A 15,138-nucleotide genomic window follows, 5' to 3' on the forward strand; every position below is an offset into this window, starting at 1 on the left:
GATGGTCAGTTCATTTTTTGAACATTTCAAGAACAAACTATTATAGCTCAAGATTTTAAAAAATATTTTGAAAGAATTTATTCATCGTCACTCTAAACTCTAACATGATCTTAACAATCCATATTCGAAATATCTTCACACGATGAGATCATTAATATACAAGGGACCGAACAACCGTGTATGAGGCTGAAATGAGATCTACATTGATTGGTGTTATATTCACATAGACATAAGTTGTAGCATAAAGAGTATGTGCTATTAATCATATGCTTTGAAATTTATTTTTGTAAATCCATTTTCATGAGGTACATAACACAACCGGTAGATGTTCATATAATCGGATAAGGGATATACATTTTCCCTAGATGAGAGGAGTCATGGTGGTTCCAGGATCAATCAAAAGTTGGATCTACATTAGATCTCCCGGTGGTTAGCTTAAATCTTGAAAGGGAGCAAAATTAAAAGAAAAATATTCTAAAAGTAGACATGCAACTCAAATTTAGTACAAACTAACATCAACTAATTTCCTCAAAAAAGGGGCTCGTCAGCTGAAGTTAACGCAAGTACAAGGTACATGAAAGAATCAAATTAAATACAGCCATGTTTGCTGTGAAACAAGCCTTTAAACACATTCATGAGCTGAAGAATCAATTTATCTACGGTGTATCAAAACATACCTCCTTTGAAATTTGAAACTTAAAATTCTGTGGTGGCACTTCGCCTCATCTTCCGCGGAGTCGTCTCATATGGCGGAAGAGGAATCCCGAACACCCAATCTAGGACATTGAGGTACTTGGACCGGAAGACATCCCTCTCCATGGCATAACAGTGCATGATTATTGCGGTTGATATGCTAAAGATCAAAACATCAGCTCTTTTGAAATTTTTTGATTGGGTTAAGTATCCTAAGTCAGACATGCAAGTGAAGAAGCTCTCAATTGCTCGTGCAAGGCAGTATAGAGATATCTCCATCCTTCTGCTCTTCTTCTCAATTGCTAGAGCTAGACCAGTCGGAAACTGTTATGGTACATACAACAAGATGCATAAGTTGGGACTTTGTTGCAGCTCTATACTCAGAAACCATCAGCTGTTTTTTCCTAATTTCAAAATCAGCCTTAAACAGTATCACTGTTCATTGAATCATAAATCCATTCATCAAATGAAATCCATACATCCAGGGCAGCCTCAGCCTATTCTATCCACCTGTCTCTTTCAAACTCATTAAAATGTAAAAGGTTTTTAAACAGTTTCAGACTGGATAACCAAAAACTTAATTTGATGCGATTAATATTCATAATATTTTTTTTACTAAAACATCATTTAAGAAGAAAAATATGAAGTACCTTGTAAACATAGTTTCGAACACCTCAATAGCTTAAAAAACAACTAAAAAAAATAAAATTTAAAAAAATTTCTCGCCATCTAAAACTTTCTTATTGAATATGCTCTTTAAGAAAATATTTTGCAATTAATTTGATTTTTTTTTGAAGGACACATTAGAATGCCCACTCAAGCCTACTATAATCTCTCGCACATGCTTAATTTTTTTTAATTTGAGAAAGTAATATAGATGTTATTTTTACCGTTCCGATTGCCACCATGGGAACATTACACTTCTGGAAAATCCTGAACAGGAAGCATGTCCATATCCTATAAGAAGAAAAAAAATAATGAGTAAAAGTAGTACAATAATATTAATAAAAGAAGGATTCCAGGTGGGGGGTGGCCTGAGCAAAGTCTGGCATAATTTGGCAGTGACAGACGGTTAACGAGATGTTATAGCGGGGGTATTACCTCCCACTGGAGATCTAATAGTCAGCATCAGCTCAAACACATGAGATCTATGCTTGATCCCACATGAAAAGGACTTTTGGGTGCGGTAGTTATTGGATGTACCCAGAGGGTAATGTTGTCCTGAGGGTAGCAAGAACTCAATCGTGTTGGACATGGGTGGAGGCCAGATTTGAATTTAGGCGCCACCATACTTTCCTCTCATGATTCCACATTATCGCTTTTCAACATAACTGTTTATGGAATGGTCTGGATATTTCCGAGCAGTACAATGGACTAGGTTATTTTTCAATAAAACCTATGTGTTTAAATGAGAGTAAGGTTTTACCTCTCCACTTGTTGCTCCTTGTTAAGTTTAATTTTAATGTTTTTCCCTACTTTCAACTGAAATGTTTAGAAAATTGTCCAATTTTTTGAGCTGCTTGGATGATAACAGAACTCCATCTAAACAAAAGCTATGTTGAAATTTTAGCTACCCAGCATAGATCTCAGTTGAGAACACCAAAATGTATATTGATCACCGATAGTACGAGAAAGGTTCAGAACACTCCTTTAAGTAATTATTGTTTTTAAATTCAAAACTTACCAGGCAGATGAACAGTACATGGAGAGAAACAAGCTTGACCTCGCAGTACCAAAAAGACCTTTCCATAAAATTGTGTGTGGCCTGGAAGACATTCAACAAATTTACAAGTACAAAATCTAGTTAATAAATGGGCCATGAGAACAAACTTGAGTGAAGAAACGGGATAGATCCTTGCTTAACTACTGTAAAGGTCCAGTTCACATTTCAAAAATTTTAGAAAATACAGCAGATTGTAACTTATATGTGGTATAATTGTCAATCAGAAGAACCAGACCATATGATTTAAAATAAGTTGAGATTTTAATTATACAAGCATACAGCAAATGAAGTTCCCATAGAAAGGAAAATGCAGAACCTAATACTTGAAACGGTGAGAAGGTATGGAGGAAAGATAACTGATGATTATCTGAAAACAGCTATCATAATTGGATAATATAACCAGTTTGTAAAAAAGCAAATGCCAGGTAGTCGTTATGCCGGGGTCTCTTCGATGCCGGCTGGGGAGAAAGTGGCCGTTGCACTAATAGGGAAAGAGCCTATTGGGCAAGGCAGAGAGAGAGGTGATTGCTGAAACTCAGACTTCGGAAGCTCCGTTATAGAGACACTTCTCTTTTGACCTATAAACTTCACGTTTTATAGCTCAGAAATTAGTTATGTTTAGTGAAAATTACTTGCCTCCATACTTGCATGGCAGAAAAATGTAGTTTCCAGAAAGGAATCCAAACAGAAATATCAGTAAATTAATCTAGGGTGCCACATATTCTGCTGTTAATGCTTACATTGAAATTGAAACAGGATCGATAGGTTCAATCAACCTGACTTAACAAATTCATGTTAACTTCACATGTTTAAGATATTATCTGTACTAAACTAAATGATGAAGTGATATCTCATGATATCCTTGATAAAATCCGCATTTAAACCATTCATTTATTACTCATATATTGCACTATTTTATCACGGCAGATTCCGTTTCAAATTCAATCCGCTTAATCTCAATACAAAAGTTAACGTAACTGTAACAAGGGACAGAAAATTTACAATATAGGAAATGTGATATACATCATCGGAGAAATCTTTAAAATTCTAAACTCATACAGTTCCTAAGATAGAAGCCTGTTCTAAAGCAATTTGAATATGATGAGCACACATATCTTTCTTCCACGCGGAGGTGTTATTCTCTTCCACAATTATGTTCTCAGTGCTTGCCCACAGCATTCACACTTTTATTCAAACATGCAAAATGTAATGAAATATCAATGGAGTCAGAGGTAGAGAATGGCAATGTAGATGAAAGTGGAGGGGGTCAATATTTTAGGAGACATAAGAAGATGGCACATTAGTGTCATATAATTTTGTTGGTTTACGTGATCGACAAATCAGGGTATGTACTATGGCAACATGTTTCAGATTCGGGTAAATTGCAGGTTTTATAAATATTCCTGATTTTAAGAACATGACAGTCATTTTAATGGTTACTTGATTTGGTAATTCAATTAGGCAAGTCTGAGTAATTAGGTAGTGTTGTTGTGGATCGATTATCACAAATGAACAAGAAGATCTTCTACCAGTAACAATGGAATGCTTAAAGGAACAGAGAATTGGGTAGTACACAGGCTTAAAACAAGCCAATCCAACAAAAAGTAAAGAGAAGTTACCGCTTTAAGACACCTTGGCGATGAACAATCAATGCAGGAATTAAATACACAGGAAGATAAACCGGCAGTGCTCTTTTATAGGCTTGAAGAAGAAAGGAAAAAAAATGTGCAGCACATGCTTGATTCCCATGTATTATCTGCATGAAATAAAAGTTCCAAAAAAAAATCTGCATGACGAGTGACCACTCAGCATCAAATTATGCAAAAAGAATTTGCTTTTGATAAAAATCACATGGCATGTTTATTGATCACCACGGACAATTGTCATCTCCCTGCGATTATCGCATCTATTGTAATGGTTTCCAAAAATTTGGCACCATCAATCTTCGGTCCTGCCTCAAATCTAAAGCAGTGAGGTTCCAATTCATCCTGAATTGGTTGATTATCAGTTAAAAAATTTAAATGTAGACATTTGCGAATTGCTTTGATCCGTAGCAAGTAACCATAGAGCTCCGGACAAAAAGTTGAGAAAGTAAGTAGAATAATGAGCTTTCCTAGGAGGTTAAGAAAAAGATGGTACGCAAGATTTTAAATTTTGAAAGCTTAATAAAGGCAGCGGTTCTCAGAGCAGACACACATTTGGGGAGACATCTGAAAAAAAAGAAAGTGGCACGGGACCGATGGGGTGTTATTTGTAATATTGGTGACAGCAATCGTAGTCACATCAAGAGCTTCAAATAAAAAATCTAGTTTAATGTGAAAAAAATGTATTGAATATCTGCCAGATATTTATCTGTAAAAAAACAAGACTTTGTCCAATTAGATATGAGAAATTCAATGAAAACTGCAAAGTCATGTAAATGTCAAAAAATCAAAAACTCAGATCCAAGGTTAGAAGATCAGATAAAAATGCAGTATTTATCTATATAAGAAAAATCAGTTCAATCTTAACGTACCGAGCAAGGTACTTTCATTGTTGGATCCAATTTAATTTCAACTCCCATAGACTTGTAACATTTCTCTATAGCTTCCAAATTGGTGAAAGGTAAACCACATGCAATCTCTCTCACCCCGTTCAAAATGACAGGGTCCTTTGCTCCATGTTTATTGAGAAATGACTTATATGATGAGGGCAAACTATTTTGCTTCAAAATGTAGGCTGACCTAAAATAAAATCCAGCAATCAATCATAAAGCAAGCTCTTAGAAGAATTTAATATTATATACTTTCATGTGAGCATAAGACAATCAACCATATCCTGTAGTCAGGTCTTCCAATAATTGGAGAATAACTAGGATGAATACATATTTTGAGTGTAAAAAAATCAACATTATGATGGAATACTAATTGGTATTCAAATAATAATAATTCCAAATTTGGCTACAAACCTTTCCAACACACTAGTTACAACTTACAGCATGTATACTTTTTTAAAATTAAAATTGAAGTACGCCAATAGCATGCTAATCTCTTTCGGTTGATAATATGCGCTGAATGCTTTATGCTCGTTAACCCTACTAAGCATAAAATTTCTTGAATGCAAATGCATTTCGCTCGAAATGCCTGAAACCATGTCAAGCAACCCACATGCTTCATTGTAGCAATAATTTCCATGAAACAGAAAAGAGTTTAACCCTGATGGCCTTATCTATGATGCCTTCTGGACATCCTAGAACATTATGGCAAGTAAAAGTTTAAAATCATGTCATCAGAGAGTAAACAAAAGATTAGCCTTGACTAGCAGTTCAAAAAATTTCCATGCCTTTTAAATGTTTAAAGACAGAACAATGCAGAACTAAGTTGATCATAACAATGATCCTCAATCATCAACCTAATGAATAAGGCAGAGCTAAGTTGATCATTTTTCAAATTCTAGCCTAAGTGCCTAAAGTTTCCAACATAAGCTTCTTATATGCGTAAACATCCAAAAACACCAGCAAGATGGTACTCACATTGACCTGTATAGCCCATGCATACATTTCCACAACGGAGAAATTGAAAAGTTGTTGAGATTAAAAGAAAAAAACAAAAGTAAATTCATGACATTGAAATTGAAATAAAAATATAAATTGTTTAGCAGCGAAATAGAACCTTACAGAATCTGGGAAGACGAGAGACACATGAGGAGAATATCTCCATATGACCATGTAAGAGGCTTACATATATGCCCAAATCGATTGCTTTTTATCCCACATCGCGAAGCCAACACAGTGGCACGCATGAGGATGTAAATTGCCAAGCTTGTGTGCTGTGTGTTCAACCCTGTAAGTAGCATCGATGGCCCTGCAATTGCCCCTGCCAGCAAAGCCCTCCATTTTGCAGTCCTAATATTAAGATGGTGATGCAACGGATCGATGCACAAGTTTATGCTAACAATACAGACCACCACATAAACAAAAATAACAATGCTACTAGAAAAAATAATCAATCTGAAAAAAGGAAGAAATAAAACAAATAAGTAAAACTAATAGTGGAGGTTAAAAAATCATGCCTTCGGTGACCACCCAAAGAACTAATAATCTCATCCACGGACACAAATGTCCCAGCAAATGTTCCAAGAAACAGTCCATATCTCAGAGTTTCTTTCAAAGCCAACACCACATCTGCACCACCTGATGACATTTCTACTTTCCTGGGAAAAGACAAACACGACCTCTGATCAAAAAGAAGAAGTTTTGATTGACGACTGACGTATACACGAGCAATATTAACACATTATACCTGTAGGAAGGTAGTGATCGGCGGCGGCGAATGCGAGTGAAAAGAGCGAAGAGAGCGAGGCCACCTTTGATGCCAGCGCCGATCGAGAAGCCTTTGACAGAAGCCGTGAATACACGCCACATCTTATCGTAGTCCTGAACAGGGTACGAATCGAAGCTCAGCAAAGAGCAGGATGACGATGAAGACGGCAGGCCCAACGCCTGCTCGTGGTTAGAGCCGCACATGCACCCCTTTTCATCGTCGTCGGAGGAGTCGACTGCTCCGTCCGCCGGCGCCGCCATTACCGGTGGATGTAATTAATTAGCTTTTTTCTAATGATTGGCTTATTAGTAAAGGGACCGTAAGAGGAATCTTGTAATTGGAGGATAAAGATCCTCTACTGTGGCCTCCCCCCACAGTAGAGGGTTATGTGCAATGAATTTTAATTCATAATATTATTAAAAAATTTATTTTTTTAAAAATTGATATTTTTATATTTTAAAATCAAAATTATATATTTTATATTAAAATATATGATTAATAATCTAATTTAAAATTATAATTTTATTTTTGGTTATAAATATATATTGTGGAGGTAAAATAACGTCACTCTTATTACTGTGTATTTTATAATTTTTTCAACTTTTTTTTAAAAAATGTTAGTAAAAATTTAATTTTTTTGTTACAAATATGTGATTCCTAACGAACAAGAAAAAAACGACGGTACATTCAAATTTTTTTAAAATATTATAGTTCTTTAAAAAAAAATTATTTTCTCCTTTTTTTATCTTGTTAATTTTTTATTTAGAAGTTAAAATTTTATTAATCACATATTTATAACAAAAAGAGATTATGACTTAATATCTACATGTTTTGGAGGATTTTTGTGGGGAATATAAATAGAAAAACCCAAGAACATGGAGACTTTTGGATAACACGCCAATGTTGATGGCTAGAGCAAAAGGAGAAGAAGAGGATGAGGCACAACTTCAAACGTCATTCACACTGATATCTTTGAATCTTTCTCTTCTTGAATATTATTTTCATGGATTTAAAGATTAATTTATTTTCTTGTTTTGAATTGATGGAGTAAATTATTTTTGAGTGAGACCACGATAGGGCCGAGACGAGACTATGTTTGATAATTGGTATTGATTCAATGACGAACTTATTTATTTCAGCATCTAATTATTGATTGATATTTGTTTATCGTTGCATGTGAATTATCTGACCAATTATTTGCCTATTTGTTGTTTGATATCAAACTGAAATGCTATAGATTGAAGTTTAGCCTCACAATATCCTTCAAAATGTGGTTAAACCGACTTTAGTGCAGTTTTAGTACTTAACAACTGAGATTTCGTAACTCTTAATGCATTTTTGTTTAACTAAATTCAAATAGAAATATTTGTACGATTGAATGAAAATATATTTATTAATTCTATAAATAGATTAATAAATAATTTAGGTAATTTCATCATAATTATGTAAGACTTTGAATAAGTGATTGAGTTAACAATACAAAGTCTTGAAGATATAAATAAATATATATTTGTAACCAAAAATAAAATTATAACTTTAAATTGAATTACATATTTATTGTTCGTTCGAAATCACATATTTGTAACAAAAAAATTAAATTTTTATTAACATTTTTTTTAAAAAAGAGTTGAAAAAATTATAAAAGAAAAATTAATAAGAGAGAGTCATTTTACCCCCACAATATATATTTGTAACCAAAAATAAAATTATAACTTTAAATTGAATTATTAATCACATATTATAATATAAAAAATATAATTTTGATTTTGAAATAATTAAAATATAAAAGGCAAAAACTTGTGTGAGACGGTCTCACGGGTCAAATTTGTGAGACGGATCTCTCATTTGGGTCATCCATGAAAAAGTATTATTTTTTAAGCTAAGAGTATTACTTTTTATTGTGAATATGGGTAGGGTTGACCCGTCTCACAGATTAATATCCGTGAGATGGTCTCACATGAGACACATTCAATATAAAAATAAGTTTTTTTAATACTATTGTGTACTAAATTTCATAGCACATCACCCTCTAGTGTGGGCTCCCCCACAGTAGAGGATCTTGATCCGTAATGGGATATCAAAGAAGAGTGGAATAGGTTTTCGATTGCACACGTGTATCATGCAAAATGCTTGTAACATGATTCTCCTGTTTATACATATACTTAGTTACTCTGCGCACGTGTTGTATATGTGTATAATTTGACAAATTATAGAGGGACTAAATTGATATTTGAATGGTTGAAATAAAAAAATAAAAATAAAAATGTGTTGAATTTTTTTAAAAAAAATAAAAGTATAATATTAGTATTATATAAGGATAAAATTGAAAAAAAAGTTGGTTTCCTCTCTAGGTAGTTATATAATGTCCTCACACTTAATAATATAGTATAGATAATATTAATATATAATACAAAAATTAAATTTGTCACACAAAATGATATATAAGATAATTTTATTCAAATATAAATAATTGCTACCCGTACATCATAAATAAAAATCCAAGTATATGTATGACTTTTTTTTAATGAAATCTATTCTAGAGGGTGGGAGGACTCGAATCTGAGTCAATACAAGAGAGAAATAAAGTGAGACCATTAGAGTTAAAGCTCAGTCTCAAATGTATTACTTTTACTAACATGTAGAACGAATAATTGCGAGTGTGTTGTTCTGATTGACAACATTAGAAAAGATGCTGTGGACAAGCGAATCCAAAGAAGCTAAGGTTGCGCGATCAGATCGACATCTTCTTCATTAAACCAAGGCATGATACGCAGAAGAGACGACCATTGTAGAGTCTATATCCTTCTTCTTTGTGTATATTTTGTTCTTCTTTGTGTATATTTTGCTTCGTTATGTGTGTAATAGCCGTGGTTATTAAGATTAGTATTTGGATTTAACTCAATCACAAAAGTTAGTTCAAGATTGTTCAAGTCTATATATACAATTATCAAAACTCTATCCAATCGATATGAGACATCTTAACAGTGATATATGTGAGAAATCCGATATGGGTCGAATCCCTTGTCAATGGATATGCTAATCAGTTAACAGTTTGAATTGGACAAGGCAATGTGGTTGATTCAGTTGGGACCATGAATTGAGAAGATAAATTGCTTGATGTACTTATCTAGTTAGAGTCTTCATGTCCCACCTAATTCCTTTTTAACAACATAGCCACAATTACCGTGGACGTTCGTTCGTGTACTCGACTTCGCAACCGGACCAACTAATTCTTTCTCGGTTATTGTGCTAGCCGTTGTAAAAAATAATTTCATAGATCATAGTCATGAGGTGCCAACAATTGTGCTTGAAGCAGTTGCGTATGAGGAATTATAGATATAAGACTTTTTTTTAGATAACAGATCGCATAATGACATCAATGTGCTTAGCGAATATCCTTTGTTCAATAGAGTCTTACAAGGAAACACACATGATGTAAATTTCATGGTAAATTACTAACAATATATAAAAAAGGATATTATCTAATCAATGTGATCTATATTGAATGAGCTAATTTTGTCAAGAGATTTTTGTGCTATGAGGATCTTAAGAAAAAATGTTCGAAGAAAGATATGAATATGCAAGAAAAGATGTCGAGCGAGCATTTGGAGTGCTCCAATCTCATTGAACAATGATAAGAGGTCCGAAACGATTTTGGTACAAGAATAACTTGAGATATATAATATATTCATGAATTATTTTGTACAACATGATTATTGATGATGAAGGAGATGGAACAATCAAGTTGTTAGATGATGAAGAAAATCACTCGATCAGATATTTCAAGGCTCTACCCTAGAATTCGAAGAATACTTTCGAAGAAATAGCAAGCAACGTGATAGTCAAGTACAATATCAACTTCGAGCTGACTTAGTTGAACATATCTGGGAACATCATGACATCAATCGATAAAACATTAATGAATTAATATTGAATAGTTTAATATGCGCGCGAAAAGCATAAAAGGAAACATGCATAGACTATATTTATTTTAGTTCTTCTTCAATATTGGCTTTAATTTATGTATGTCTTATTATTTACATAAGCATTATATAATCGAAATTTTATTTATTAATGTTATTCATGTCGAATGATAAAATTAAGTGTTTGAGTCGAGCCGTTTTGAATTTAACCGTTTGAAACTAGTCATTTTAATGTTGTATTCTTTCTTTCTTCATGCTATATAATTAATACAAAATTATTTTCAATTTAGAAGAGTTGTTCGATTTATCACAAAAATTTGTGTGAGACGGTCTCACGGGTCGTATTTTGTGATACAGATATCTTATTTGGATCTGCCATGAAAAAATATTACTTTTTATGCTAAGAGTATTACTTTTTATTGTGAATATCGGTAGAGTTGACCCGTCTCACAGATTAAGATTCACGATACCGTCTCACAAGAGACATAATCAATCTTGATTTAAAAGAGAAGTTTTGTTTAAATTTTTTTCTATGTAAAATATAAAGTAACTTGATGATGTTTTTAGTAGGTCATAAAGGTAATGAAATTAAATATTTTGGTGTCATCTAATGTAGCTATTGTAAGTATCATACTTAATAATATATTATTGAGATGTACATTTTCAATAATAAATTTTTAAAAGAATTATAATTTTCAATTAATAAAAATTATACTTATTATTTTTATGAAATATAAGTAATGAATATTAAAAACACATCACATACAAATCATATTTATATATATATATATATATATATATATATATATATATATATATATATATATATATATATATATATATATTACTATATCAAAGACGATATAAATACTGAATATATTCAGGTCACGTAATTTTTTATCGAATTCCATATTATTTGATCTGGATATATTAAGGGTCTGTTTGGTTTGTAGGATGTGATAATTGAATGATTAATAATTTGATTGATAAATGTTTGATATGATAAAATATTTAATTTAAGAGTTATGTAATATCATGTGTGGTGTGAAATTTAAGAGATAGATAAATTCATGATAAGTGTCCTAAGGACCAAAATACCCTTGATGTTAATATTTATTTTATTTTCCAATATCGTTTGTCCTCAAACCTACAGAAGACCACTTGCAATATTTATTACAATGAGGGGTATTTTTGTGATTAAAATTTTTGAGGTAGCCAGATTGTTTCTATCACTCTCTGTTGCATGGATTTATTCTCCCACAAAAATAGTAAAAGTGTATTTATATCGTCTTTGATTGAGAAATATATTTTATTTACCGATATTTTTGTTAAAAAAATTGATCCAAATCTTACCAAAATTTTGGCTGAGAACATTGGCTCGTTCACCAACGTGGGAATCTTGTAAAAAAGACACATTATATATAACGAGTGAGTCTCATGTGAGACCGTCTCACAGATCATAATCTGTGAGACGGATCAACCCTACCCATATTCACAATAAAAAGTAATACTCTTAGTATTAAAAGTAATACTTTTTCATGGGTGACCCAAATAAGAGATCCGTCTCACAAATACGACCCGTGAGACCGTCTCACGCAAGTTTTTGCCATATATAATAGTTTCACAAATCTTTATCTATGCAACAGATCAACTCATATTCACAATAAAAAGTAATACTCTTAGGCTATGTTTGGTGTGGGTGATAAGGAAATAATAGATTCTTAGTCCCATGTTTGTCTCATTTTTTATGGGCCCAATTAATCAAGAAGCCCATGATTAAAAAAACCTATGTGATTGATAAGGCAACCCATTGATTTGAGAGGATTGTCAATCTCAATCCTAAAACATACCATAAATTTCAATTTTACCCTTTCGTCTTCTCTTGATTGCTAATCACCATAAAATATTTTTCATTTATGTTTATTTTATAAGTTCATGCGTTATACATAATCTTAACTAATATATTTGTATTTAAAATTTTATTAATTATTATTTTAAAAAATAATAATTCGATAAATATAAGCTAAAAACTAGGAAATAAATATATGAAACAGCTAGTTCGGATACTTTAAAGTGAATTTAATGGAAAATAAATTGCATAATTTGAAAAAAATAATATTACATTAGTGGTGAATATTGGATCAATTAATTTAGGGTATTTTTGTCTCAACAATAAAAAAATGTAAAATTTATCCTACTCGTTAAAATCTTACCAAACAAAACATTCTTTATCACTACATATTAAATATCCTTACCTTGAGTTTTGTTATCAATCCAATTAATTATCATATCCTACATACCAAACATAGCCTTAGCATAACAAGTAATAATTTTTCATGGATAATCCAAATAAAGATCCGTCTCACAAAATACGATCTGTAAGACCGTCTCACACAATTTTTGCTTATATGAATTATATCTAATAAAAGGCAAAAACTTGTGTGAGACGGTCTCACGGGTCGTATTTGTGAGACGGATCTCTTATTTGGGTCACCCATGAAAAAGTGTTACTTTTTATGCTAAGAGTATTACTTTTTATTGTGAATATGGATAGGGTTGACCCGTCTCACGGATTATAACCCGTGAGACGGTCTCACATGATACTCATTCCTAATAAAAACTTCCTTCCAAAATATATATTATATATATATATATATATATATATATATATATATATATATATATATATATATATATATATAATAAAAACTTTATATTTTATTTTACGTATAATTTTTAAAAATTCAATATTAAATTGTACGTGAAATAATAATCATTCCTCGAAATTATGGCGCAGCATGTGAGAGGCCATATTCAGATAGACATAGAATGGATTTTTATATTTCCAAAAGATAAAAGACAAACATACAAAATCCATTGCAAGATTTCAAATAATTATATTCAGATAGAGAATAGATCACTATCTCTTATATTTTTATTCATGAGATGAGTAAACTCTGCATATATCTACAATAATAAGTCATAATTTTAAAATAAAAATAATATTTTTTTGAGGAGTGTCTTCTAAAATTGATATGTGACACCCTCTCACAACTTTTTTTTTATATTATCTAAATTATATATACATGAAAATATTGTAGGTCAAAGATTAGATAAAATTTATATAAAATTTAACTACAGGCCGGATTAGAATTCAAATCCATTAAGGAGACATATCAGTCGATAAATATTTACGTAAATCAATTCATCAGACACACAGACTTGTATCCAAGAGCCTGCGAGAGTAAAAATCTTTACTTGAGAAATTATTCGCAATTCCATTCAGACCTTGGAACATGGATCAAGATCAAATTCTAGGAACAATGGAACGGTTTGATTCACTGTTGATTTCGGAACATTCTACAAGGAAATCACTTTATGATTCGAAAGTGATCGTAGACATGGATGAAAACGCGGAACCCCTTTTATCATGTTCCGACCTTGCTCCTGAGATATTCAAGAACTTACGTGCGTTGGAATCCAGGAAAATGCGGCCGCCGAAATCGACGCAAGTAGACGAGAAACGTGGTTATTACGTCGAGTGGTTCGTCGATACCGTTGATATGTTAGAGTTTTCGAAAGAGACACTCTATCATGTGGTTCAGTACTTTGACAGTTGGACGATGGGGAAAAGTGCGGACAAGAGAAAAACAGAGCTACTTTTGCGTTGCATGCTTCATCCTTGCCTCCAAGTACGAAGAAGTTTGGTGCCCTAGCATGAGAATCTTTTCAAGAAAATACAATTTCTCTTGTCGAGAGATTGTTGATATGGAAAAATCGGCGTTGAAGTCCTTGGGATACAACTTGTCCAATCCCACAACATGGTCTTTCATGGAGAGGTTTATGCAAGCTGCGCAAGGCGGAGTGGAGTTGAGGTGCATGGCCAGCTACATCGCAGAGCTTTCGCTTTATTCTTACAACATAAACATCTACTTGCCTTCGGTGGTGGCCGCGTCATCGGTGTTCTTGGCGAAATACATTCTTCACCCATCACATATGCCATGGAACCCAACCTTGCAACACTGTACGCTTTACGAGCCATCTAATTTACGGGGGTGCGTCATGGAACTGCATGACATTGCCATTGGGAAAACGTATAATTTTCCTGGAATTAGTGGTAAGTACCGCTGGTTGCTCTATTGCCGTGTAGCGTCGAAGGCTGTTCCTCTGTCCATTCCTGCCGAATACTTCAACAGTATCTAAGCCAGCTTGGTTAATTTTAATAAATTAAAAAAATAATCAGAAAAGCTAGAGAGATGTACAAAAAGTACCAACATTATCAAAATTAGCTAAAATAACTGGCTAAAATTTTCGGAAAAACGAAAATACGTGTACATGTGTTCTTAGAAATTCAAATTCAAAGAGGTTTGAGTACGTTAAAACTCATAAACAAAAAAATTGACAAAAAAAAAATAAAAACTTGAAGACATATTGGAGAATCGAGGTCTAACTTATCTAATTATTAAAAACTATTTATTTTTGTAATTTTTTTGGTGTT

General features: G+C 32.5%; 2 protein-coding genes across 2 annotated transcripts; one reads left to right on the top strand and one right to left on the bottom strand.

Annotated features, from left to right (window-relative positions):
• Positions 1 to 498: 498 nt before the first annotated feature.
• On the bottom strand, positions 499 to 7,074 carry LOC140832811 (uncharacterized). Its single transcript, XM_073197017.1, has 8 exons — positions 6,697 to 7,074; positions 6,467 to 6,607; positions 6,072 to 6,299; positions 4,932 to 5,139; positions 4,036 to 4,172; positions 2,378 to 2,458; positions 1,584 to 1,650; positions 499 to 1,017 (listed from the first exon to the last, which is right to left on the bottom strand). Exons 1-8 carry the CDS (start codon positions 6,975 to 6,977, stop codon positions 697 to 699), a joined length of 1,464 nt encoding a protein of 487 aa, XP_073053118.1. The 5' UTR covers positions 6,978 to 7,074; the 3' UTR covers positions 499 to 696.
• Positions 7,075 to 13,936: 6,862 nt separating this feature from the next.
• LOC140831929 (cyclin-A1-1-like) lies at positions 13,937 to 14,843 on the top strand. Its single transcript, XM_073195637.1, has 2 exons — positions 13,937 to 14,332; positions 14,430 to 14,843. The coding sequence occupies exons 1-2, from the start codon at positions 13,937 to 13,939 to the stop codon at positions 14,841 to 14,843; spliced, it is 810 nt and encodes a 269-aa protein (XP_073051738.1).
• Positions 14,844 to 15,138: the final 295 nt, after the last annotated feature.

The sequence above is a fragment of the Primulina eburnea genome, chromosome 5 (assembly GCF_022965805.1).
Source record: "Primulina eburnea isolate SZY01 chromosome 5, ASM2296580v1, whole genome shotgun sequence".
NCBI classification, from domain to species: Eukaryota; Viridiplantae; Streptophyta; class Magnoliopsida; order Lamiales; family Gesneriaceae; genus Primulina; species Primulina eburnea.